Below are 25137 nucleotides of genomic sequence, written 5' to 3'. Positions count from 1 at the left end.
AGCAGGTCTCCACGGGTGGGCACCGGCCTGGGCAGGACACTGCAGTCCCAGCCACACTCCACAGACGAGGAGACAGCAGCTTGCCCACGGCCAGAGGCTCCCAGAGACCGGAGCCCCCCTGTGGTGCACAGGGCCTGGCCACCCCGCCCACCCCCCGCCCCAGAACCTGAGTCCCCCGTGAGAGCCGCCTGCAGGGCAGAGGCCCGGGCAGGGCCAGGACATCACTCAGCGGAGCCCTCCTGCCCTCGTGGGCCTGGGAGGCCACCGCTGCCAGGTTTGGGCAGTCAGTCCTGGTCCCTGTCGGTGGTGGCTTGGCCTCCTTGTCTGAGAGCAGGCACAGCCCTACCATCCCCAGGCAGCCAGGGAAACTGAGGACCAGCCAGAGACCCCACGGCTCCGAAATGTCCTCATGTGACTCAGCGGAGCGGGGTGGGTGGGGCGGTGTGCACATGAGCCGTGCTCAGACCAGACCAGACCACGCCTGCAACTTCACCCTCGTGCTGCCCGCGGCCCCCGGGCACTTTAACCGCCCTGGGGAGTGACCCCAAGGCCGGGGGAGACCCTCCCGTGCTCGGAGCAGCTCTGTGGAGCATTAACACGAGGACATTACTTTAAGGAAAAGCCAACAGGCCTCATCTGAGACACCGTCTGACGTTCCCCGTGGGCCTTCGGACGGCGCGTCCTGGCAGGAGCTCCTTCCCCGGGGCGGTGGCGGGACGGCAAACGGGGACAGTCGTGGACGCAAGGACACGCTGGTCAGAGGCGTGGCAGCGTGTTGGAAAGGGGCACAGGCCGGGAGGGGGCAGCGCCCTGCAGGGAGGCCGTGGGGTTTCAGGGCGGCCGTGGGCTCCAGGCGCAGGCCGCCCACCCGCTCGGCGGTCCCGATGGAGGAGGGTGCTCACGGGCCCCCACCCCTCAGACCCTGCAGGTCATCACAGCCCAGAAACGCCATCTGCTGGGGCCCTGCAGGCCTGAGCAAGAGCATGACAATCAACAATGTGGATCAAGCCACCACGAGTGACATGTGACGCCGCAGGTGACCCTGCCCTGCGCATTACCTCACACTTGCCGCGGAGGCCGGTCTCCTGCAGGCGGGACCAGATGCTCTGGATCCTCCCCGCGTGCTCGGGGTGGCTGTTGGTGTTCCCGCAGGTGCACTGGTGCTTCAGCATCAGCGTGTCGTACACGAGGCCTGGCGGGGCAGAGACACCGAGTCGGAGGGCTGCCCAGGGGCCCCGGCCACCCGCCGGAAGGCTGCCCCGGCCGGCAGCAGAACCGCTTCCCCAGAAGGAGCCGGCGGCCAGGACGAGTCTTCAGGAAGACACCAAGACGCCGAGACAGAGGCGGGTGGCCCTGTCCGTCACCCGTGCTCGTGGCACCGCCCGGGGACCCAGCAAGACCGCAGGGCTGAGCCTTGCGTGGGACCCGTGCCGAGGCCTGTGCTGACGTCTGAAGTAACCGATTCTGCTCTTCTAAAACCTAAGTCTGTCTGGTGACAAGCCAACCGCCATCTCCAGCAGTCCTGGTGACGGAGAACTGTCCAAGGTACTTGAGATTCAAAAGAAACACAAGACTTGGGTCCTGCCCTTAGAATCCTCCGGAGTAGCTAGGACACACGTGTGAAAGACAGGGAACAAAATCACGGAAGCACAGGTCTGTCTGACACGAACCCAACACGGATGTAACGAGGCCCAGCGCTGCCCGGCCCCCAGGCAGCAGTGGCAGTGGGAGGGAGCCCGGCCGGCCCCAGGAACAGCGGGCCAGCGGCCTGGGCTTCGCTGTGGAGAAAGGGTGGCCCACTCAGACTGCGGTGACGGGGCCACTCTGCCTGCCAGGTCCCGCCCACGAGAGAAAGGTGACATCGGGCCCTTGGTGACATTGGGCAGGATGGCTGCCCCTGTCCCTTCCTTACACACCTGAGACTCCAGGGTTGTGACAGGGAAGGCCGGGCAAGGCCCTGGTGAGGGGCGTTTGTCGGCTGGTATGTGCTTGTCCAGGCTGAGAGGGCGGAGTGAGCCGTGCGAAGTGTGGGCTCTGGCGTCAGAGGGACGCGCTCTGGTACTCCTATGCGTTTGATGCCGGACAGCGACCCTCCCCACCTGGGCTCCTGCACCGGGCACGCAGGCAGCGCCACCCAACCAAGGTGAGCTGCGACTCAAGGTGACCCTGTTTCTGCGGGGCCCAGCTGGAGGACTGGCCCTCTGTGCGTGTCACTTCCCATACTTTCTGGCTCTGTCTCTCGTGAGTCAGGCTAACAGGAGTTAGTTTCCTGCACTTAGGGGATTCTGGGCTTGCTAGCGGAACAGTGCTGGGGATGGGGTTTCTGGTGAAAAAGCAGCTGGGCAGGGGCAGGCTCACGGGACTGAACAAACAGACATGATCAGCGCAGCATGGCATAAAGGCAAGAGGGTGTGCACGGGAATTTGTGATGGCAAAGCAGACGTCTACGTATGCCTGCTGTGTGCGTGTGTGCACGCGTGTGTGTGCATGTGTGTGGGTGCACGCATGTGTGTGCATGTGTATAAACCACCAGATGGCCATCAACACCATGAACTGCCCATTTGACAGAGGCACCGCGACAAGACAACGTTTGCTGGTATTTACTGATCGGGTGGCCGGACCCTCCGTGGTCACTGTCCCTTTACAGACGGAAGATTGGAGCTCAGGGACGGGGAGCTGCACAGGTCCCTACAGCCGACGGCGGCGGGGCCACCCCAGTGCCAGGTGGCTCAAAGAGGAGCTACGTCGCTGTGCAGAGATGTGGGAAGACGGTGCGAGGGGCAGAGTGTTGCCAGAAAGCACAGGCTCAGCAGAACGTGTCTGTGTCCGTCTGTCCATCTGGCTCTGCCTGGAAATCGACCTGGGGGGTTTAAACCCAGGCACCGACAGGGGCTTCCACCGGGGTGGGACTGGGGCAAAGGGCATGTTCTGGGGGCTCCCCCCACACCTGTTTACAGAGCGTGCACTGCTGCAGAGACTGAAAAAGAGTGAGACAGGCGGACTGAGAAAGGCCACCGCAAAGCAGGGCCGCCCAGGAGTCCCTGCTGGCCGGCCGGCGGGCACGCTGGTGCCACAGTCCCGCCCTGGTGGCTCCGGGGTCTCCCTCGCCTGAGCCCTGTTCTTTCAGGAACACATTTATCTCAGCTGGTGGCCAAGGACTCATGGAGAGGCCACCAGAGGGTCACATGATTTTATGACCTTTTGCAGTTTTTCTCTACTTTTATTCCTGACAAGCAACATTTTAATTTCTGGATAATTACCACTGAAATTTTTTCTGCATACGACTGGCATCCATCCTTCTAAGACCTGAAAGGAGGACTCTGCGAGTGCAGTCAAACAAGACGTGTTGTGAGAACTGTCCGAAGGATGGAACTATTCCGTATTTACACTTTTTTCTTAGTATGTCAAAACAATGTTATTAAGTATCAAGCATTAAATCACAACAACGGGCAGAGCTGTCCCCGTGTCCCTGCTTGTCCCCAGAGGCAGGTGCTACAGGCTGGCGGGGCTGCGCCCTCCCTGGCTCCAGGCAGCTCCGGGCTCACGTGCCCAGACCGCCTGCCCATTGCCTGGGCCGCGGGCGCCCTGCCTGCCCGCCGGGCTCTCGCTCCGACTCCTGGCGAGGTTCCTTCCAAGCAGAAGTAGCCTCCCTGCCTGTGGCTGCTCCAGGCCCGCGGGGTGGGGACGGGAGCTGTGAGGGACACCTGGCAGAACAGCAGTGAGCAGGACCCGGGACCCACTGGGCTCTGCTGTTGTACAACTGCCAACTGGTCAGTCTGCAGATTATACTAGCAAGTCACTGGGGTCTCAAAGTCAATGTCACTGACATAGGCCTGGCGCGAGGGACAGAGTGCATGAAAACGCAGGCTCGTCATTCCTGCTGTGTCTGGAGGGGCAGCCCCCATGTGGTCCCCCATGTGGTCGGGGACTGTTCCTGGAGACCACGGTTCTCTGGGAAAGAGAACGGGGCCTTTTGAGCCCATGATGGGACCTCAAGATAATAGAGTGGGTATAGAGTGGGAAGGGGCCCTCGGTGACTGGTTTGCTTGTCCCTCCACCCAGCGCGGCCCCTCAGGCCTGTGTCGGCATGTGGCACAGGGCCCACCCCACCCCGGGCCGCGAGAGGCCAGTGCGTTACCTGTCGTGAACCGTGGCTTGGTCGGGGGCTCCTGCACGGACACGGGGAAGGTGGCAGACGCCGGGGAGGACTGTGCCCGGGACAGAGGCCTGTGGCCGCCAAAGGACACGGGGATGCCAGCGGCCTCCATGGACGCCTGGTAGTTCCTCAGCTGGTGGATCCGCTGCTGCTCCAGCAGGAGGGCTTGCTGCGGGAGAGACACGCAGGGTCGTGGCCGGGACGCCCTCCCCTGCCTCGGGGCTGCAGGGCTGCGCGTGCCCGTCCACGCGCGACTCACCCGCTCCCTCGTCCTCGCACAGGCCACCGTCGCCCCGGGAAGTGGCTGCGGGAGGAGGGGCCCTCCCCGTGTGCCGCGCTGCCCGGGTGGGGCCGGAGCCCAGAGCGGGGCCAGCGCAGCCCTCCCCTCCAGGATCAGACTTGCCCACGGAGGACAGAGTGCCAGCAGGGAACGCTGCCAGGAACGTCATTCGTCACCGTGACGATGCGGCCAGGGCAGGGCTGGCAGGGAGGCCCGGCCCAGTGCGGGGCAGCAAGGAGGGCTCCTCTGAGGAGGTGCTGGGCTACAGAGTGGCAGCCTGGGCGGCGGGAGGAGAGCGGGCCCTGTGCCGGGAGCTCGGCAGGCGTGGAGGAGGGCACCGGGCGGCGGAGGTGTTGGGGCCTCCCCAGGCACCTGCACGGCCCACCTGGTTTGAGAACCAACTCGCCCCCAATGCGTATAGTTTTGTTTTTTTTTTTTAAATTAGATACCCCATCGTACGTTCACTTCTGCAAATTGCCAGATGTGCCGCCAAGTTCCCCTGACGGAGGTTCTGCTTATTTCTTTTCAGAGAGCGCAGAAAATAAGTATTTCTCATAACTGTCTCATGCTTGGCCTATAACATGCCTCTCTGTCCTAAGTGAATGCTGATCTACAAGAAACTAGCCTAAAAAGTCACTTAAGTGGTTTCCAACTTCCTGCCGGCACAGTCACAGCACACTGCATGTCAGTTAGGCAGGAGGGCTGCTTGCCTGCGGACCCGCAAGGCCCCCGGCCAGGGAGGGGGCGCCCGGCGCAGGCCCATCCAACAGGACGCGCAGAGGACTGTCCTGTGGGAGACACCAGACCAGCCAGCGGCTTCGCTAAGTGCTTGACGGGACCCCGTACGGCATTGTGTAGTGCCTGGGGTACAAACGAAGTGACCCCAGAAATTAGACATGGGCCACCCTGAGTGACAACTGGAAAAAGTGTCATCAAGTCAGCCTCCAGGGACAGGGTGGCCCCCCGCCAAGCAGCCTCCAGAGACGTCGGAGAGCTGCCCCATGGGTTGCAGATTTGGGCCCAGCGCTCCCAGGGTACAAGGCTTCGTGCCCATCCACAAGGTGGCAAACATTTTAAAACTTTAGATAAGAACGAAGCAGTCTAGGCTGGGCACAGTGGCCCACGCCTATAATCCAAGCACTTTGAGAGGCTGAGTCCAGGAGTTCCAGGTGCAGTGAGCTGACTGCACCACTGCGCTCCAGCCTGGGCAACAAAGCAAGACCCAATTCCATCGCTTCGGCTCCCCTGGCTCATTTCCTGCTTATTGGAAAAAGCAACCTCCCTGATGACACCAACTTGCTGCCCAACTGTCTTAAGTTTTTCTGTTGACTTGGTAGTTTTATTTTTCACTGGAAACAAATCATTCACTGGATTTCTTCATCAGTCTCTTGTAAGTTTGGTTATTGTGTGTCAGTGCCCTGGAAGCTTACTGGCTCTGGGTACCCAAATCACATCCTTTTCCAGTTCTGTAAGGCTGGTCTCCAGCAACTACCTGGCCCCAAAAGGTACTGGTTTCTGATCAAACCCTGCCTACCTTTTTGATCAATTAATAAATCTATTTCCCTTTCTTTACCTTGAGCAATTACGCCAAGTCCCACTGACACTTGGATTTCGTGTTAATTTGCAGCCTGCAGACCTGAAGGAAGCCCATCCCTAGGGAATCAGGGGCCCGTGTTTGGCAGGAAGCAGGTACGTTAACACCCACAGTGGGCAAATGTCTGGGACCCCCAGGTGTGGCTAACGTAGCACAGAAGCCACGCTTGCCCCTCCCTGGCCAGGACGAGGCGGGTGAGGCGCTGGCTAGGGCAGCGGAAGAAAGCCCCTCAGCCTTCTGTGGTCACTGTGCAGAGGAGGCTGGGCATGGGGATCGTGGGTGGCTGCCGTGTCCCTAGCTCCTGGTGTTCCGCGCGCGCGGTCACCTGTCTGAAAAGCAGCTCCTGTTCTGTGGGCTGGCGCAGGCCTGGCTCCGCCTCCCGCGGAGGCCCGGCCTCATCCTCGTCGCTCTCGACGGGCTCCTGCTTGACCTGCACGCCGGCCAGCGTGTGCGGCTCCTTCTGCCCCGACAGCCGCTCCAGGTACGGCTCGTCCAGCAGGGCCTGGTGCTCGCGCAGCTCCTCCTCTGTCTCCTCGGGGTGGCTCTCGGGCTGCCGGGCTGGCTCGCTCGGTTTGGGGATAATCTGCAACCCAGAGTGACAACGAAATTCAGCGTGAGCCAGGGCAACTGGGCTCAGCACAGACCCCACACTTCAGGAGCAAACCACGAAGGACTCCGAGGGCAAGTTGCCACCTGAAACCAAGGCCAGCAGGTGCCTTCACGTCCCCACAAAAGATACCTCGGGTGCTGTCCATGGTGCTGAGGAAATGACGCCCAGTCGGGTCCCAGCCCAGGGTCAGGGTGACCGGGCCCCGGGGAGGACACACGGGCACTTGGCGTGCACTCAGCACTCCTGTGGGGTCAGGCACAGAGAACGCGAAGCCCGTGCAGGCGTCTACCGACCGCCGAGGGCAGCGTGGGTGCAGAGGGGAGAGGCCTACGCTGACCTCACAGCCGCAGCTGCTGAGAGAAACACTCCACCCGACACCCAGCCAAGGAGACCTGTGTCCACAGCGCCTGTCGCTGGATCCCGGACACACGCCACGACCTCCCCCCGCGGCCTCCGTGTGGAGCAGGTGGCAGGTGCTTCCCTCTGCCCTCTGCCCACCTCCCCGCCCGCTCACGCCTCAGTCTCGCTGCCCTGGGCCTGCTCCCGGGCTCGTTTCCACCCTGGGCAATCTTCCTGCGACAGATTCCTGGTGCCGCCGCCTCCCGCGTGGGGCCTGGACTCGCCCTTCACTTCCAGAGCTGACGGCTCGCTAGACACCTTGGCTCAGCGCGGCAGCCTCTTCCAAGCCTCTGCCTCCCACCTCCATCTCCCCTGGCAAATGGGGCCACCCCCCGGCCAGCCGCCAGGTCGCACCCTGTGCCTCCTGCTCCCACTCACCTGAGTGCCCCTCCCGAGCCTCCCCCCAGGGCCCCGCTTGCCTGGACTGTGGCCGTGGCCTCCTGCTTCCACCCTCCCACCCTTTCTCCAAGCGGCAGTGGGGGCAAGCTTTCAGATGGCCGGCTGACCTCTCGGGCCCCTGCTGGAAGCCCCGTGCGTGCTCCTCCCGGGCTCCTCCGCCATCTGGCCCTGCTCACCTGCAGCCTCCCCACCCCCAGCCACGCACGGCTCTCACCCGGCCACGCTTCCCTCCGTCCCTCAGCCCTGCCACTCCCTGCGGCTCCTGAGGCCTCCAGCGCATGCTGCTTTCTCCAGAAGGCTTCTCCGACCCTCCAGACAGGGGCGAGGCGACCCCTCCCCCCCATCCCGTGGCCCGCTGTGCCGTCCCCAGCATGGCATTTCCTGCAGTATCGTGGCTGCCCCTGTATCTATGCACCCTCCCAGCAGTCTGTAATCCACACGAGGGAGGGACCATCTCTGACTTATCCACATGGCACGTAGCAACTACGCATCCAACATCCGCCAGGTGGATGGGGACGTGGAGGCCTCCGGGCGGGGGCCAGGTGGACAGCGGTGTGTGACGTTGACTGCAGGGCACTCTGGAGCTGCAAGGAGCTGGCAGGGCTGAGGCACAAAAGGCCACAAGCAAGGGCGGGGGACTGGTGTCATCTGATACAGTTGACCCCCGAACTCTGATGGTGACATCAGAGTGTCCACTGGAGTCTCCCAAGGTCTGCCTTGGTGGGAACAGGGAGGACAGGGGACCTGGTGGGCCTTGCTGTCCCTGCAGCAGAGGCCTTGCATGTGCCCAGTGCCCCACGAGGCCGCACATGTCACAGGGGACGTCGGCACCTGGCATTTCCAGTGGGACCACTCCGCACACGGTCGCCGGTGCTCTCGGTTCCTGCCGCTCCCCCCCCCCCCCCCCCCCGGGCCTGGTGTGGTCTGAGGGTGACGGGATGTGGTTTGCCGAGTGCCTTGCGGGAGGCTCACTGAAGGCTGGAAGGCTCTTACAGCAAAGTGCTTTGCGGGGAGAGCCAGGAGTGCAGGACTCCGAAAGGAGAGCCTGGAGGAAGCTCTCCGGAGAAGGCGGCGTGGAGCTGGGGAGGAGGGGCAGGAGGGAAGGTGGCAGCCAGGACGGACACGCAGGTGGCCCGGCCTCCGGGGAACAGGGCCTCTGCCTTGGACGTGCAGGTGTGAGGCGAGTGGCAGCAGAGCTGGGACACGGAACCGGAGCGCAGACCACAGGCTGAGGACGCAGGACGGGCTCAGATCCCGGAGGCCGCGAGGGCAGCAGGTGCTGGCTGCCCCTGACGTCGCAGGGCTTCTCCAGGTGCGTTCCACAGCCCTCCACACACGGCGGCGGGAGGGCCGACCGTTAAAGAGCCTCGGACTTTTCCTAATTTCCTGCTCACTTCCTTGCACACTGCGGTGCTCGCGCCTTCCGGACCAGGAAAGTGCGGCCTCTTCTCCCAGGTCTGCCTGGGGGTGTGGCGTCTCCTCCCCCTACTCTCCTAGGGCGCTTCCCTGGAGCTGGGACCCTACTGTAGCCCTGGGCTGCAAAGGAGGAGGAGGAAGAGTGGGAGACGGCTGGGGCCCAGGAACAAGGCTGTGCTGATGTCAGGCACAGGCAGGGGAGCGTGACAGCGTGGGCTGGAGCAGTCCCCCACGGGGCGCCTTCCCAGGGTCTCCTCGCCAGGGCGGAGGCCTCTGGGCCCCTCCGGAGACCCCAAGACACTCGGGGCATCTAAGGCAGAGAACCTCAGCTGAGGCAAAGGATCCCTGGAGGCCCCGAGGTGTGGCCATGGCTCTGCCAGGTCCTTCAGAGGGCGTCCGGGAGGGTGTTGCCAAGGCAGCAGCCGCCGGGTCAGAGCCCTTGCTGTGGGGCCCGGCACTGACGCAGGCACGCAGTGGCCGGCCTCCCCGGGCCTCGGCCACAGACAAAGCCTGTCTCTTCCTCTCTCCCACTGTGACCCCAGCTCTGCCGCTCACTGGCCATGCTGTGGCCAGGGACACACCGCAGAGCTGGCCCCGGGAGGCGAGGCTGCCGCAGCAGCGTGGCAGCAGCAACCCACAAACAAGTCAGCCCTTTGCAGTCACGGGCCTTCTGGACACCCACAGCCCCGTTACAATGTTACAATTGTCCCGTATTTGGAACAATACATTTTAAAAAAGTCAGACTGGAGTTCAGGACCAAAACCAAACTGGTAAACGGCCAGTACTTAAAAACTGGACACACTCGTAATTAGACCACCCAGGAAGTGAGTCCAGGTTTTCACGTTCAGAATCGAGAATGTCACGTTAAAGGGAACCACATCCACCCCCGGGAACGCAGACCGAGCCTTCAGCTCCACAGGGCCAGGGTATCGGGGATGTCCGAAATCGCCGTGCGGACAGCCTTCGGCAGAAAGGCCTCCTGCTCCCGCGGTAGAGGACGCCTTCAAATACTTTTTCTCAGGAGAAAGAAAAGGGCGTACCGCCCGAATATTCACTTCCCACCGCACACGAGCCAGACACACTGAGGTCAGGTCAGGTCGGGACGCAGCCAGCAGACACAGGGCAGTTTCACTTCCGAGTTCAAAAGGTCCACTTGTCTTTGTGGCACGCATTCTCCAGAAAGTTCCTTTTCACAGCAGGCCTTTATTAAACGCCACTGCAAGGACCTGGACACCGACACAGATGCCAACGCACAGCCAGAGAGCCCGACCACCGTCCCCGCACGGGCCTGAGGGATGCTAAGGGCCCCTGCTCGGGGGTCTTATCTGCCTCGTAGCGCTTTCTGAGCCGAATGGGGCCGTTCTCCCGGCCTGGACCTCGGGAAAACTAGAGTGGACACGCTGGCTGCTGGCAGACTTGTCTGAGTGACACTTCTGAGGCGACCGCACGGCAGGCATGGGCGCAGGGAGCGGCGGTGCAGGTGGAATTGCTTCTGCGCAGCTGCCAGAGCTGGGCAAATGCCCTCGAGGCACAAGCCCCTGGGAGCATCGCCCCCCAGGAGGAAGGGCAGGAATATCGGCGCTGGGCGGTGCTGGGTAAGATCCTGTCTTCCTGCGCGTCCCAGGAAAACACTGTATAAATGTTTCAATCAACTGTCACCCACTCCCGTAAATCAATCAGGTAACAAAATCCAGGGAGATTACCCAGGCTCTGACTCGCTCCTTTGAAGAGCACACCACATGTGCATAGGTGTTTCCTGTCTTCCTCAAACCTCCCACCCTGTTACTCAGATAATGACATAATAAAATTAACAGCCCTGCACAGGCATTAGAAGGGTGAACGTGAAGTGCTTTCCACACTCGGGAGGAACGGCGCTTGGCAGGCTCCCGGCTCGCCCACGCCGAGCGCCTTTCCTGTCCCGGTGAGGGGGCTGCCGGGCCCATTCCCGACGCGCTGTCGCTGTCTGGCGCCCAGGCCCGTGGGGCCACGGGGGGCTGGGGGTGCGCCCACTTGGCATTGCATGGTGGGCACCTGCACGCAGGAGCCAGGCTCCGGGGGACGGGTGTCCCCTGCCACGTGCCCCGTCCCTGACACAGAGCACACCGGCACGGACTGGGGCTGCAGCGGCTCCCGCCCCCAGGCCGCCCCGCTGTCCTGGATGCCGTGCACTCGGAGCCCTTGACCCCGGCTGGGCAGACCCCGTCCTGGGCTGGGACTGGAGGGCTTGCGGGCCAGGCAGGAGTGAGGAGCTGACGGTGCCACGGGCAGGGCAGCTGGATACAGCGTCACCCCTGTGACAAGGTGGCAGATGGGGGAGGGGCTTCCCTCCTCACGCACCCCTGCACCTGCCCGGGGATCCCGCCCACTCACGCCAGGAAACCTCTCTCCTCCCTCATCCGTTCCCGCAGCCTCTCGCTCCCCCGGGAAACAGCAGGAGACCCAACCCTGCCGAGGGGGGAGGCCCCGGGACCAGGCCCGGCTGCAGCCAGGGGGGCAGCCCGCGAGGCAGGGACACCGTCGGGAAACATCCGTCCTTCGCCAAACCCGCCAGGCCTCTCCACGTCTCCCCGACACGTTTCCCCCCATCATCTCAACCTTTTATTCTTGTAACTTCACTGAGATGCAATTCACATACCATAAAATTCACACTTTTAAATTATATAATTCAGCCGTTTTTAGCCTGCTTCAGAGTTGTGCAACCATCACATCTAATCTTAGAACGTTCTATCATCCTTAGGAGAAGCACGGTGCCCGCTGGCACCCCGCCCCGGGAGCCCCTGACCTGCTTCCTGCCTCACTGGGCTTGTCCACTCTGGACACGCGTGTGAGTGAAAGCGTGTCCTACGCGGTCTCTGTGACAGGCCTACTGCATTGGGCACAACGCTTTCAAGGCTCCTCCACGCGGTAGCGCGTGTCAGGACCTCACTCCTTCTCAGGGCGGGATGACGTCCCACAGCACGGACGGGCCACGTCTGTCTGACCCCTGTCACTGCAGGGACGCCTGGGCTGTTCCCAGGGCGTGGCCATCACGGTGATGAACGTCAGGGATGGTTTTCGTGTGCCCGTGTGTCCACTTCCTGCAGAACTGCAGGGCCATGTGGCCGCCGTGTTTGGCCTTCTGAGGAACGGCCGGACTATTTTCAAAACAGCTTGTCTCAGTCAGATATTGAGGACGCTTTACGTCAAACGTCAGCATTTGATAAAAGCGTTTTCAGGCCTTGTTTCCCTCCCCATTAACCAGCATCACCGCACCACCTTCCACCCCTTCCTCCCGAGCACCGACACGAGTGGCAGGCAGGACTTCCGAGGGACGCAGACCTCTGTGGGCTGACCTGGGCCCGACAAGGCCTCTGCCAACGTCCCCCAACAAGCAGTCATGTTATGAGCACCACATGACTGAGAACACGTGCCTCTGGGACTCCACACTCTCGCACAGTTGGGGCTTTGGGTGTAGCTTTGCTTAGAGACACACTCAGTAAATGGCCTTAGTAAACCCAAGAACAGACTCGCCCAAGTGCCGCACACCATGCTCTGACACAAACGCGTCCTGTGCATGAGGCGGCCCAGCTGCACTTATGCCTGTGGACGGGGACGGGCCTGGCCCGGGCTTCCTGCTGCAGGTGAGCTGCCCCGAGCCCAAGTTCCGCAAACCCTCCCCCTGCCCAGCTCTGTTGCATGGCCACAGCACGTGTTCACCATTTCCCTTTCACGCCTCCCGGCCTCGGCCGCGATGGGCAGGGCTGATGCTGGCCAGTGAGGCTGCAGAGCACAGGGCGCCTCGAGCGGCCGCGCCGGCAAACCCACCTTGTTCATGTGCAGCTGCTGCTGCTGGAACTGCTGCTTGTGTTTCTCCAGGAACTGCTGGTGCTGCTGCTGGATCACCAGGTGCTGCAGGGCCTGGGCGTTCTGGGGCAGCGGGGCCGACTGCGTGCGCCCCAGCGGGCGGTGCTGCCGCAGCTTGTGGATGGAGGGGGACACCCGGTCCGCACCAACCAGGGACTGTGCGTGGAGGGGCAGAGCTCCCAGGCCTGAAAGATACCAGTCTGAAGATAACATGGAGGAAAAACAGCAGAGGGGAAGAGGAGGAAGAGAGGAGGGAGAGGGCTGTTCAGTAGGTGATGGAGACCGCCAGGCTGTGCACTGCAGCCCGGGTGCCTCCTCTCGAACCCTTGGCTTGGGTCCAGGCCTGCGGAGACGGCTGTGCAGCTGTCTGCTACCGTGAGGTTGACGCAGGACATGATGGGAGTCCCCTACGGCAGGTTTCAACGAGCAAGTGTGCCCTTCCCAGGAGTGGCCACTGCACGGCCGGCCCTCGGGGCCCACAGCCTGTGGAGGAGGAGGCCACAGCCCTGGGGCCTGGGGTGCTGCAGGGGGCTCCTCCCTAGCTGTCACGGGAGCTAAGTTGTGAGGGGAAAAAAATTGTCCTTAGAGGTTGGATCATTTTACGGGTCTCTTGATGCACTGATTTTATGCGCAGAGACTGCATTAACACTTTATGAAACCCTGATGATGCTGTCGAAACTGCTTTCTGCAGTGGCTACGCCCTGCCAGCTGTACCACACCCTCACCTACCCCGTAGTTTTAGGTTGAAAAGACCTGTTTTGATAGGAGACGATCTTGCTTTAATTGGTATCCGAATCTTGATTTAAAACGCAACCTATTCCTGTAAGTAGCTTCGAGTAATATTTTTCCTTCTGTATGCTTTTCCTCCGTTTGCATTTTTCTTTTTGCAAATTGTTGGTTTAGGAAGTTTACCATTTCTCTAAGGTTCTGTGGGCAAAAGGACCTAGCAAACCCTCTCTCCTGCTCCCTGATATCCTGTTCCCCTGGTAACCTGCGGTGGGTAAACCCTAAACATCGCTCAGGGTACAAATGGCCCACGGGCAAGGGCGTCTGGCTGGGTGGAAGGACAAATGAAGAGACGCACTAGCTCTCGGTGGTCCCGCGGGGGCCGCTCCCGGAACCGGGCACCCGTGAAGCAGCCCGATGCCCCTGCCCACGGGCTGGCAGCCGGCCCGCTGCAAGGGTGCCGGGGACATCCCGGGATACCTCTCCTTGGCGACCCTGAAGCCAGGGGTGGCCGGGGCACCTGTGTGTGGCCAGGCTTAGCTGTGCCCAGTGGGTGAGCTGTGCCCCTCAGCATCCCTCTTCCCTGCACAGGGGCTGCTTAAGCATTTAGAAACACCGTGTTCTATGCAGACAGAAAGAGCACACGCAGAAAAAGACTTAACCCCAGCAAAACTGCCCTTCGCCACCTTGTCGAAAGTTATCTGCTGCTGTTCCCTGAACCACCTTTCATCCAACCTGTACTTTCTGGAAAGACGTGTTATCTGAAATTTTATTATCAGTGCTTGGCTGCACAATTAAACTGAATAACTCAAAAGGCAGAATTATTCCCTGAAAAAGCTAAAAAAAAGAAAGAAAAAGGTACACATCCTAAAGAAGGTATTTCCGAACCCATCAGCTGCTGACCGAGATGCTATGGGGGTCACGCTGTGTCACCGGGGAAGCGAGGGAGTCGGTCACACAGTGCTGCACTTGTGGGATTTAAAGGTTACTGTGCTACTGAAAAGGCCACTCTTAGAAAACAATGAAAAGCTAAAATGTATTTTCCTCAGTGTTTTTCCAAAGTCTCGGCACACACACGAGTCAAGGGTGACGTCAGTGACTAAGCCACAGGGACACACGCTGGAGGTGGCTGGGTCTGTGTGAGCCCGACCCCGTGGAGCTCACAGCGGGAGGGTCTGGGACACGGGGGCCTGAGGGTTGAAAACAACAAAACCAAAAGCAACTACCACAACCATAGCGACCAACACCTAAAGGGCCTCCCGGCGCCAGGCGCTGTCCTACGTGAACACCCAACCCGCTTACCCTCATCACACCCAGTGAGGCAGACCTCAGTGTGCCCATTTCACAGATAGGAAAATGAGGCATGCAGCGATTAAGTGACTCCCCAAGGTCACCGAGTGGGGTGCTACTGGGGTGTAGGCGTCTGCATGTCTGTGTGGCACTGCTGACCTGCGGCCTGAGCTGGGGTAAGGGCAGAATCGCTACCCAGGAACCGGCAGAGGCCGTGCGGGAGAAAAGGGGCTTGTGGATTTTAGGGGGTGGCACACATCAGCACGGAGGCTGTGAGGGAGACACGCCGGCCTGGCCTGCTGGGGGCGGTGGGACAAAGACAGGAGCCAGCTGTGCCTGCCGGGGCCTGGGAGGTGGCACACCGGGGAGTCCCAACGCCAACTCAAGACGGTCTTGGGGCGCGCAGGGCCACCAAGTGCACACAGGGAAGAAGCCACGTCATCAACCTCGAGGGGAAGCCAAGGTCAGCACACTTACTGGAAAGGTGAGATTTATGCAAAATTGTCACTGAAGTTCTATAAGGAGGCTGCTTTCCAGGGCCCGGAGCTACACAAGGTCACACATGCTATGTAATGGTACAAGTAAACTGACTTAGCGAAGGGAGGAGACAGGTGTGGAGCAACCCGAGGAAGTACGGGGTCAGGTGTCTTTTCCATCTAATAAAGGACAGAGGAGAGAAGCTCAGGCACCCATCAGACCCCGCCGTCCGATGCCAGCACTAATAGACTCAGACGCAGTCAGGCGAGCTCCTTGGGAGAGATGCACACGACCACTGTCGCTGCCCGGAGCTCAGAAAGGCCCCCCGAGGCCGGCCTCGCTCCCTGGCTGTCCCACGGGCCCCTCAGCTCTGCACAGGGCAGGACACAAGCAGAAAGGAGCCCGGGTGTAACACGAGGCTCCTCCGTGTGGTTCCAGCGAGACGCTGTCTCCAGGTCTGGGGGAAGACGCGTCCCTGTCTACACGGGCACGTGAGCCACACGAGACGAGAAAACAAACCCAAAATGCGCCAGACCAAACTAGAACCAAAAGACCAAACCCGCCCAGACCCAGACCTGTGCGTCTTCAGCGCTGCAGCCTGTGACACGCCAAGCACCGTGTCTTCAACCACGTTAAATGTCAGAGTTTAAAAGGCACAGCTCTGAGGATATTTTAGCTTTTAACTGTGAACAGATTTTTCGGAAGCCAAAGTGACCTGTGCAGTGGGGGTCCTCCCTCGTCTTACAGAAAATACCACAGGCTCCGTCATTTCTCAGGCAATACTGTTACCATGTTGTTGCTATGCAAATTTAATAACAAATTTCTTTTTTTTCTCTGAATTGTATTTTTCTGACTATAACTGCCCTCGGACAGCTGCAAGATTGTACAAGATTCCTGGTGCTAATAGAAACCATCTCCCAGAGCCAGTGCTGAGCTTCTGCCACTTGTTCGATTCCATCCAGACTGAAACCCAGACCTGAGAGCCAGCAGCCTCCTCTCAAGAAACTAAAAAATAGTAAGTGGCGTCTAGTGTCATTCCATCGACCTGACTTCGCTGTGAGATCTGGTTTGTCCTCGAAGCCAAGACGGCTAAGTCACATGGACAGAGAAACCGTGGGGTGGAAACAGGCCTCCTCCTGCCTCTCCCAAAAGCGGACAGCAGGTCCGAGGCTGCTCAGAGCTGGGGCGGCCGCCGGTGCTCACCTGTGACCAGGGGCGTCTGCGCGGGCGGCTGCTCCAGAAGGACCATGTGCTGCAGGAGAGGGTTGTGTGCCGCGCCGCCGTCCCGCTCCAAGGGCGAGGTGCTCAGGTAGGGCGCCAGGTGGGTGCCGGGGAAGAGGGGGATCCGCTGCTGGAGGGCGGGGAGGGCGAGTCTCTCGGCGTCCTGCTGGCCGGCCGCACCCTGCAAGGCACAGCCGCGGATGCTCGGGCGGAAAGACCCGCCACGGCCACCCCCCCACCCCCCCACCTCCCGTCTCTCAGACCCACGGGGGCGACTTACGGCGGAAGGACCCGTGGCGGGCAGCCCCAGAGTGATGTTGGGCAAGGAGGGCGACGTGTAGAGAGGGAGTGGAGCCACCGAGCCTTCCCGTGTCACAAGTCTGTGCGCCAAGCTGGTCTGGGGACAGAACACACGATGGCCGTCACACACAGGCTCTGATACAGCAGCATGAGCAACACACACCAGGAAAGCAACAGCGGAACACGCTCGGGGGCAGATGCGCTGAGTTTTGCGATCCCTGAGTGCAAACGCGCATGTGACAGATTACAGCAGCGGGCAAGTGTCACACTGAAGAGCACATCACACCTCGAGCACGACAACAGGTTCGCGAGTTCGCGCTGCTCGGTAGGAGTTCTTCCTCTGTCATCTTCTCCATGGTCTTGTTTATTTTTATTCAATTTGCTTATTTACCATAAAACTCTCAACAGAAAAGCCACGGTAATATATTTGAAAATATATTTTTGGAGTTGGGAACGTCTTTCCAAACATGACACCAGAGGCAGAAACCAGGAGGAAATTTTGGATTAAAAAGATTTCACATGGAAGGCAGGCGAGGCGACAGCAGCATCGGCAGCATGTGGGACAGATGAGGGTTAATACAAAGAGCTGGCAAATCAAACAGTTAACAGAGGAAAGTACGCAGAGAAGACTAATGACAAAAGAACTCATAAAAGGGAATAAACTCATGAAGAAATACTCAGCATTATTGGTAATCTAAAAACATATTTTAAAACCCATTCAGTTGGCAAAGACTTTTAAAAAATAACAACACCTTGGCCCAGAGAAAGAGAAACACACTGCTGGGTGGATTATAAATTGCTAATAATTAGCGGCATACTTTCTGCAGGACAATTTGGCAATCTGTGTCAAAAGCCTTAAAAACGTATCAAGCTTTGATCCTAAAACCCCACTCTCAGGGTGCCACGCTGAGAACCGCAGCCGCAGGACCGGCCCCGGCAGCCGTGCAGTGGGCAGCGGCTTCCCTGCCGGCACGTCCGTGTTAGGTAAAGGCAGGTGCAGGATACGCTGGGACGCTCCTTCTTGGTGATTACTTGGATACTTGCTTATGATACATTGTTGCGTTAGAAAACAAGCTGTGTTAATAGAATCATGTACTTGTTAAAAAGTGGGCTCAGATGAAGCGGCGGCATCGAGAGTGAGGATCAGAGCAACAGACAGGAAAGGGTCTGTCAGCAGCAGAGTCTGAGGGCTGGAACTCACGTGAGTATTTACCATCTTCTTGTGAATGAAAGTGATTTGCTAAAGAGCACAAAGCTCACCGCTATTCCCCCACACGGCACATACCCGGGAAACGTTTGCCAAACGAACGCGCAGCGGAGTGGACAGACGCTGCTGCGATGACGGCAGAGGGCGGGCCGGGCACGCGAGTCCACAACCCAAAGTAACACGCGTGGTGAGCACATGGCCGATGCTACTCTCCACCGCCACGAGGTCAACCTTTTCAGCTCTCATGTATGGGAACACGCGGTATCTGTCTTTCTGTGCCTGGCTTACTTCGCTTAACACGATGACCTCTAGTTCCATCCGTGTTGCTGCGAACGCCAGGATCTCATTCTACCTTTGTGGCTGGACAGCATTCTGCTGTGTGCACACCGCGCTTGCTTTGCCCACGCGTCCGCTGACGGACACGCAGGCTGGGTCCCCACCTTGCTATTGGGAAAGAGTTTAGGGCTAAGACTTCAAAACCACAGGCAACAAAGACAAAAACAGACAAATGGGATTGTGTTAAACTAAAAAGCTTCTGTGGAGCAAACGAAACACTCTACAGAGTGAAGGGACAACCTGGTAAAGGGAGAAGATACCTGCAAACCATTCATCTGGCCAGGGACGCATATCAAGAATATGCAAGGAATTTAAACACCTCAACAGCAAAAAAATAAATAATACTATCCCAAAATGGGCAAAGGACATGAACAGACATTTCTCAAAAGAAGGCATGCAAATGGCCAACAAGTTCGTGAAAAAATGCTCAACCGTACAAACTTCTATCTTCGTGTCATAGGGCAAAATAGAACGTCACAGCTTTCTTCACTTAGAAGGAAATTTCTCTTATTCCATAGAAAACGCTGGGCACAGTTTTAGACTCGTGCATGCATTAAATTGTATAAGTAATAATTAATGGGCTACTAAAAGAGGTGTTTTTCCTAGACAAAAATATTTTTTTTGTCAAAAATGACAGAAATATCAGTAAGTTATGCTTTAGAAAAAATGCGTGGCATTGTCAGGAAAGCACAACTCTACTGTGTTGTGATGACTTGTGAATAAAATAAGCAGATATTCTAATGTTTGCAAACTTACAATTTCCTTTATAACCAAGGTTGTTTTTTACCCAATTTATTTTTAGCAATAAGCAGCCTTCTGAAAATTACTTGGTTGTTGGGTCCACAGGAGCAACCCTGGGGCACGCGGTGTCCGCTGACCGTGGACAGAGCCCTGCGGGAGGCGTCCTGGGGAAGGGGCCGCTCCAAGCCCCATGTGCCGGGTGTGCTCACCTGCTTCCCAGGGGGGGCACGTGGGGCGTCCTTAGAAAGCCCACGGCTGAGGTCGGGCCACCTGCCGTACACACTTGAACACGCAGGGATGGGATGAGGGGGAGCACCGGCCACGCGGGAGCCGTGCTCTCAGCACGTGGAAAGCACCCTCTGGCGCTCAGAGCCCCGCTTCCTCCCCTGCAGGGAGGGGACGTGGAGGATGCTGCGCTTCTCTGGCCCAGGGGGTCTTCGAGACACAGGAGTGTTTCCTTGGGGTCCCCCGGGCTCAATGGCGAAAAGAGGCACAGAGCACCAGGCTGGGACCCTGTTCCCGCCACCCCTCACCTGCACAAGACACCTGGTGCCGGGCGGGCTTGTGCCTGGTCCACCTGAGAGGAAGGAGCCAGCCCCGGGCCACGAAGCATGGAAGCTTCAGAGAGCTGTCCGATCCTAACGGGGTTTGACACACACAAAGGACACCCACGTGTGATCAACTATTCGGAGACTACCTCTGCCCGTGAGGACGCACATCTGATTTGAACCATGGACAACGGCACTGTTTATATTTCTTGTGATTTCTTTGCCATGGTCTCTTAATTTGTAGAAGCTTAGTTTACGTATCACTTGATTTGTAAAAATTAACACATAACTTATTTAGATCCACCCAAATAAGGCACTGTTACCATATTAACTATCACGTGCACAATTGCTCGTATTAAATAAAAATAAGCATCTCTAACCACAGTCAACAAGATGTAACTGGCATCACTCGCAGGGAGGAGCTAACTTTTAGGTTGCAGAGCATCACTGGTGGGCCTCAGCGATGACGTCAGCATCAGCCCTACGGAGGAGGATTGTTAAAACTTCTAATCCTTGAAATATGCACTTAACGCATGAACTGCCACGTGAGTTGTGTTTAACTCACGCTAGTTTTGAGCCCGGGGCCTCATGAAGCACACGTAACTCACACATCTCTCCACCTTGGGAGCTTCGTGAACTATTTTTCAAGTTGCATATAACTCACACGACAGAAAACAATAAAAAATAAAAAATTTTTCATTAAATTAGAAAGGATCGTTTTGTTTTTGAAGTTTTTATTCTATTTTTGTAATAAAACACTGTGGCCCCACGGAAAATTTTTTCTAGTGTGGCAGTCAGCGCGTTAGATCGGTAGGCTGAAGACAGGCAACAAAAGAAACAGATGTATAAGTAAAAATAAGAGAAAACGGGGATTAGGCAACCTAGAGGCAGCAGGCAAAATTCATCCTTAGCACTAATCCTGGTTCCTAAAAATCCTTTTAAACAGAGTCTAGGGATCTGAAAGGAAAATGCTCAGTGCCCGCGCCCGTGTGTCCCAGCTGAGATCTGCCAACCCCCGGGAAGGGCAGGACTCATTGCTAAATATTTAAGAAGGAAAGTAAATGACTGTATTTAATAAATTATGGCCTTCTGCAAGTCAGGGAGAACTCAAAAAGAACCTCCCACTCAGTAGAACTCTCTGCTGCACCCAGCAGACGTCAATTCTGGCTCAATTCATCAGAAAACTCACTGCCAAAGCGGCCGTCCCCCACGCGGTCACCCCTGTGGGCCCACAGCCAGGCCCACCGTGTGCACGCTCTCTGCGCCTCCCTGCCAGCGCCTGCCTCTCCGGGTCAGCTGGGAGCCGTGCAGATGTGGCCCTTGGCTTCCTACCTGGCTCTGTCCTGGGCCCCGGCTCTGGCACAGGGCGCCAGACACACTGTGGAACACAGACAGGGCGCCCTGAATCAAAGGGCACGATGAGCATGTGAAGTGAGGGTCTGGAGAGTCACCAGGGGCGCAACTGTGACAGCTCAGCTTCCTCCGCCCTCCTCTCCCTAACGGCCTGCGTCCCTGACATCATTCCCTCCAAGAGACTCCGGAGTCCCCGACCCCACTCTAGTTTGCCAATGTCCCTCCCAGACCACAGCACCCTTCGGGGTCTACAGAGGCAGGGGACCAGGGACGCTGAGCCCTGTGGTCTGAGAGTCCTGGTTCTCCTGATTCCTCAAAGCTCCCCTCCCTCTGGCTCAGCTCCCCGGCAGCGCTGACCACGGTGACACTCTCGTCTGCCCTGACCCATGGCTTGCTGGCCCACAGTTTCAGTTGTGTATTGCTCAATACAAAACAAGCATTTCAATTCTTGCAACTGTTCCCACACGCCTGCTGCTCCTTGCCACGTGCAGAGCGCTGGTGACCACAGCAGGCTGAGCGGCAGGGGTCCTGCCTGCCCAGAGCGCCGGCCACCCTGCGCTCGTGCCATGATGCCACCTAAGGAAACAAGCACCAGGAGAGGCTGGGAGAAAGGACCGAGCTCAGAGCTGTTCCCTGACACATCTAGAACCGATATGTTCATATCTGAAGGAGACGTTTGTGACCAGTGCGGGGACAAAACCTACATGGGTTGCTGTCAGGATGACCCCATTCCTGTCTCCCTGACCCCACACTGGAAATTCAAGAGTGAAGAGCAAGTGCAAGTGGGATCAATTCGCTCAGCGCAGGACACGGCTCGGAAACAGCAGCGCGTCACACTGACCTCGGCCGGGATGCTGGGCACGGCGGGCGCGATCCCGTTCTCCGCGCTGACGTTCCCGGAGCTGTTGTTGGGCGAGCTGGGCCCGGAGCCCGGGGCGCTGCTGCAGGCGGAGTCTGCGGGGCGAGAGACACCTGCGGTGAGCGTCACTGCGCGGAGGGATGGCCGCGCTTACCTGCGGCCGACGGCCTCTGCTGTCCAGATCTCTGCTGTTGGCTTGCGGCTCCCAGAAACCCCGACGGGAAGGAACGTGGCCAATTCCCTATTGTTCAGTTTTGCCCCGGACTTCACTTCAGTCTTTCAGGATAAGCACATTATCAATTTTATACTCTCTGAATTTTAAGATAATATTAAACACCAGGAAGATAAATCTTTAAGCACATTAATAATCTAACAATAAAAGACCAGGAAACACAGAAGCCAAATGACTTTGAACAGCAAAAGGTCAAATTTACTGTGCTCGCTGAAAAGAGCTTAGTTCAGAATAAAGCCACCTGCTGTTAGTGTTCACTGTGACCCAAATCTTATTTTCCCTACATGACAGCAAACATCCAGGGGACACATAGCCAGTGGCTTCTGTGATCTATCAGTGCTACTGGACACACACCAGGACACTCTTCAGGGACCTTTAAGCGTCTAAGGGGCAGGCCTGGCTGGTGGGTGTGGGACAGGTACTCGGTCCAGTCCCGGCCCTGCGAGTCCAAGGCCCTGGCCACGCCACGCACTGTGGGGGGCCCCTGTGGCTCTCAACACTCACGTAAGGGTCGGGTTAGCTTCGGTTTAAGGGCATTTTAACAATGGCATTATCTGGTTAAAACTTGCCAAAGAAAACACAACGTGACCTATTTGCCTTGAAACTTCTCGCTGTCTCAGCAGGGACTCTGAATACCTAGAACCTCGCCCCAGCGCTTGCTCCTGCAGGTCAGGAGGACAGAGCACCGTGGGAACACGAGGGGCTCAGGGACATCTGCTCAGGCAGGTGTGCCGAGCCGGGAGGCGGAACGGTCCCCAGCAAACCGTCTTCCCCAGTCTGGTCGCTGCCCTGCCTCCTCGGGAGCCCAGGAGCGTGAGGCACCCCCACCAACGGTGAGGACCCAGCCAGCTGCAGCAGGTGACCACGGAGCTCCCTCTGCAGACTGGCTCCACCCATCACCCCGACCCCAGCGCCGTCCCCCAGCCCTCCCCACCCGGCAGGCTGGCTTCCAAGCTTTGCTTCTATCAGCTTGTTCGTCCCTCGCCAACTCCATGAGCAAAGTGCCACCTCATCCCCACTGCAAAGAAGAGGAAATCGAGGCACAGAGCAGCACTGTCCCCATCCCAGGTCACACAGCCTAAAGAAGATGTCAAGGGCGCCCCCTGCCCAGGTTAATCTAGCAGGGCTGTGACCAAGCTGTCCCCGCAAGACACCCTGGGTGCTTGCCCTCGGCAGGTGCCCACCCCCGAGTGTGAACTGCCCAGCTCACTCCAGAGCCCCCTGCTCTGCTCCTGCCGCTCCCTGAGCAGGCTGAGCCCACCGTCCTTGGTGCCGACAGTGGACACAGGGCCTCCCCCCTTTCCTCGATAGTCCCACCTCCTGCCCTCCCTGCCCCAACACTAAACCCAGAGGTTTTCTTCTCCATCTGGCGAAATCACGATTATTTGCACTTCACTAACGGGGAACTGCTGAGATGCCGCCTGGGCTGAGCAGGTGTTTGCAGCCCACTCAGGACAACAGGACGCGCGTTCCCCGTGTCCCCACCTCGCCCGTCTCTGGCCGCGCACCCCCTGCGGCCGCGCCCGGACCCGCTCTCTGCTACCGCCTGTCTCCAGCGACACACCAAGTTCCAGCAAATCTTCCTTCACAGGGGTGCCTGCCCGGGGTGCCACCAGGTAAACACTTTCACATGTGCCTGAGAAGACTTTTGGGGCAACAGAAAATATATATCTGATATTTCACCTACTTTTAACTTGATGTTAATATTTTTTTCATTCCACTTCCAGGAATTGGTCTAAGAAAATAAATATAAATGCACAATCATCAAGGCATCATTTACGTCAGCACGATGGGAACACCATCCGAGGTGCCGAGAAGATGTCTGTGACTGACAGGAAGTGAAGCAAGGACACGGGGCTGCACAGCGCAATGGCGGGACCCCACTGCGTGAGCACAAACAGAAAGGCTGGAGGACACGTGAGATGGGAACGGTGACTGTTTCGGACCACGTACTGTGGGCAACTTGTTTTCTTCTTTGTGCTCCTACAACAGGCGTGGATTTCAGTAGCGACTGGGAACAGGCAAAGTACGGACTGTCCCATCCCCCGACTCTGGGTGGACCTGGCTCTCCTGCTCGAGCACGTCCGTGGGGAGGCGACATCGCTCATCCCGGAAGCCCTTCCTTCCCTATTCCGGAAACCCAGCTCCAGGCAGGGCACTTCCCCACGCCTGCAGCCCGTGCGGACCAGGAACCGCGTAACCTTCAGCCCCAGCCCACACGCCCGCCCGTCGCAGGGCAGAGCTGCCAGCTCCACAGGCTGCCTGGCCAGCGTGGCTGCAGCCGACCCTTCCTGCCGGGCTCCGGGGCGAGACTCCCCACAGCGCAGCTCGGGACTAATCAGGTGCTGCCACGCGAGTGTCCTCAGCTGCCCCACGTGACGGGCTGGCTCTCAGATCAGACCACAAGCTTCCTGAAGACAAGAACCTTGTCTTGTTTTTATGTCACTCACAAACAGCACTAAGCTGTCCCTGGCTGGCAACATGCGCAGCGGGCTTAGCTCTCAGAAGCCTGTCGCCGTCACAACTGCGCGGTAGGAAAACCACAAAGGTTCATCCGTCTGCCCGGCCGGCCCAAGCCAGGCTCTGCCTGCAGGAAACCAGCTGCGTCCGTGTTTCCAGCAGGCTCCAGCTCCCGTGGTCCCTCATTTGAGCTGAACCTTTCCCAGTTAGACTCAGTGAGACTTTACAGCATTCTTGATCTTTCTAAACAAAGTACTAGAATAACCAGAGGAAAGACAGCTACATCAAAAAAAGAAGACAATGACAAGAAAGAGTCCCCATAAATGAAGGTGTCGGACTCCTTTGCGTACAAATCCACACGTGTGCAGAGCCGCCGTCAGCCTGGGGCTGAGCACCGCTAAGCACAGGTGGGGCCGGCACGGGCAGGTGTGGCCCTGCGTCCAGGGAGCAGCCCTGGCACGGCCTCGCTGCCGAGTCCGAGCCTGTGTGAGGCGCTGGGCACTCCCACGCACAGGACGGCACCAGGGAGCAGGCTCCCCTTCCCCGGGACAGCGGCAGGCTCCCGGGACAAACGGAAGGACGTTCGCAGAGCAGCCACCAAGAGCCCTGGCCTCCAAGCCCGCCCACGTTCCCCGGTGGTCCCGAGTAGCGCCTTATCCTGGTGCCCCGATTTCAGGAGCAGCGAGGGGT

At 58.6% G+C, this 25137-nt stretch overlaps 1 protein-coding gene across 2 annotated transcripts in view; it reads right to left on the bottom strand.

Moving 5' to 3' along the window:
- HDAC4 (histone deacetylase 4) overlaps window positions 1–25137 on the bottom strand; it is a 256247-nt gene that overhangs the window by 39202 nt on the left and 191908 nt on the right. For both annotated transcript variants that reach the window (XM_069465509.1, XM_069465519.1), the window contains exons 9-15: window positions 21738–21850; window positions 16692–16808; window positions 16394–16592; window positions 12659–12882; window positions 6356–6613; window positions 4139–4325; window positions 1059–1192 (exon numbers count right to left, since the gene is read on the bottom strand). In XM_069465509.1, the coding sequence (XP_069321610.1) occupies window positions 1059–1192; window positions 4139–4325; window positions 6356–6613; window positions 12659–12882; window positions 16394–16592; window positions 16692–16808; window positions 21738–21850 (1232 nt within the window). The remainder of the gene's footprint in view (window positions 1–1058; window positions 1193–4138; window positions 4326–6355; window positions 6614–12658; window positions 12883–16393; window positions 16593–16691; window positions 16809–21737; window positions 21851–25137) is intronic.

This window comes from Eulemur rufifrons, chromosome 1, assembly GCF_041146395.1.
Source record: "Eulemur rufifrons isolate Redbay chromosome 1, OSU_ERuf_1, whole genome shotgun sequence".
NCBI lineage: Eukaryota > Metazoa > Chordata > Mammalia > Primates > Lemuridae > Eulemur > Eulemur rufifrons.
Note: the sequence above shows the minus strand (reverse complement) of the source record. Positions and strands in the feature narration are given on the sequence as shown.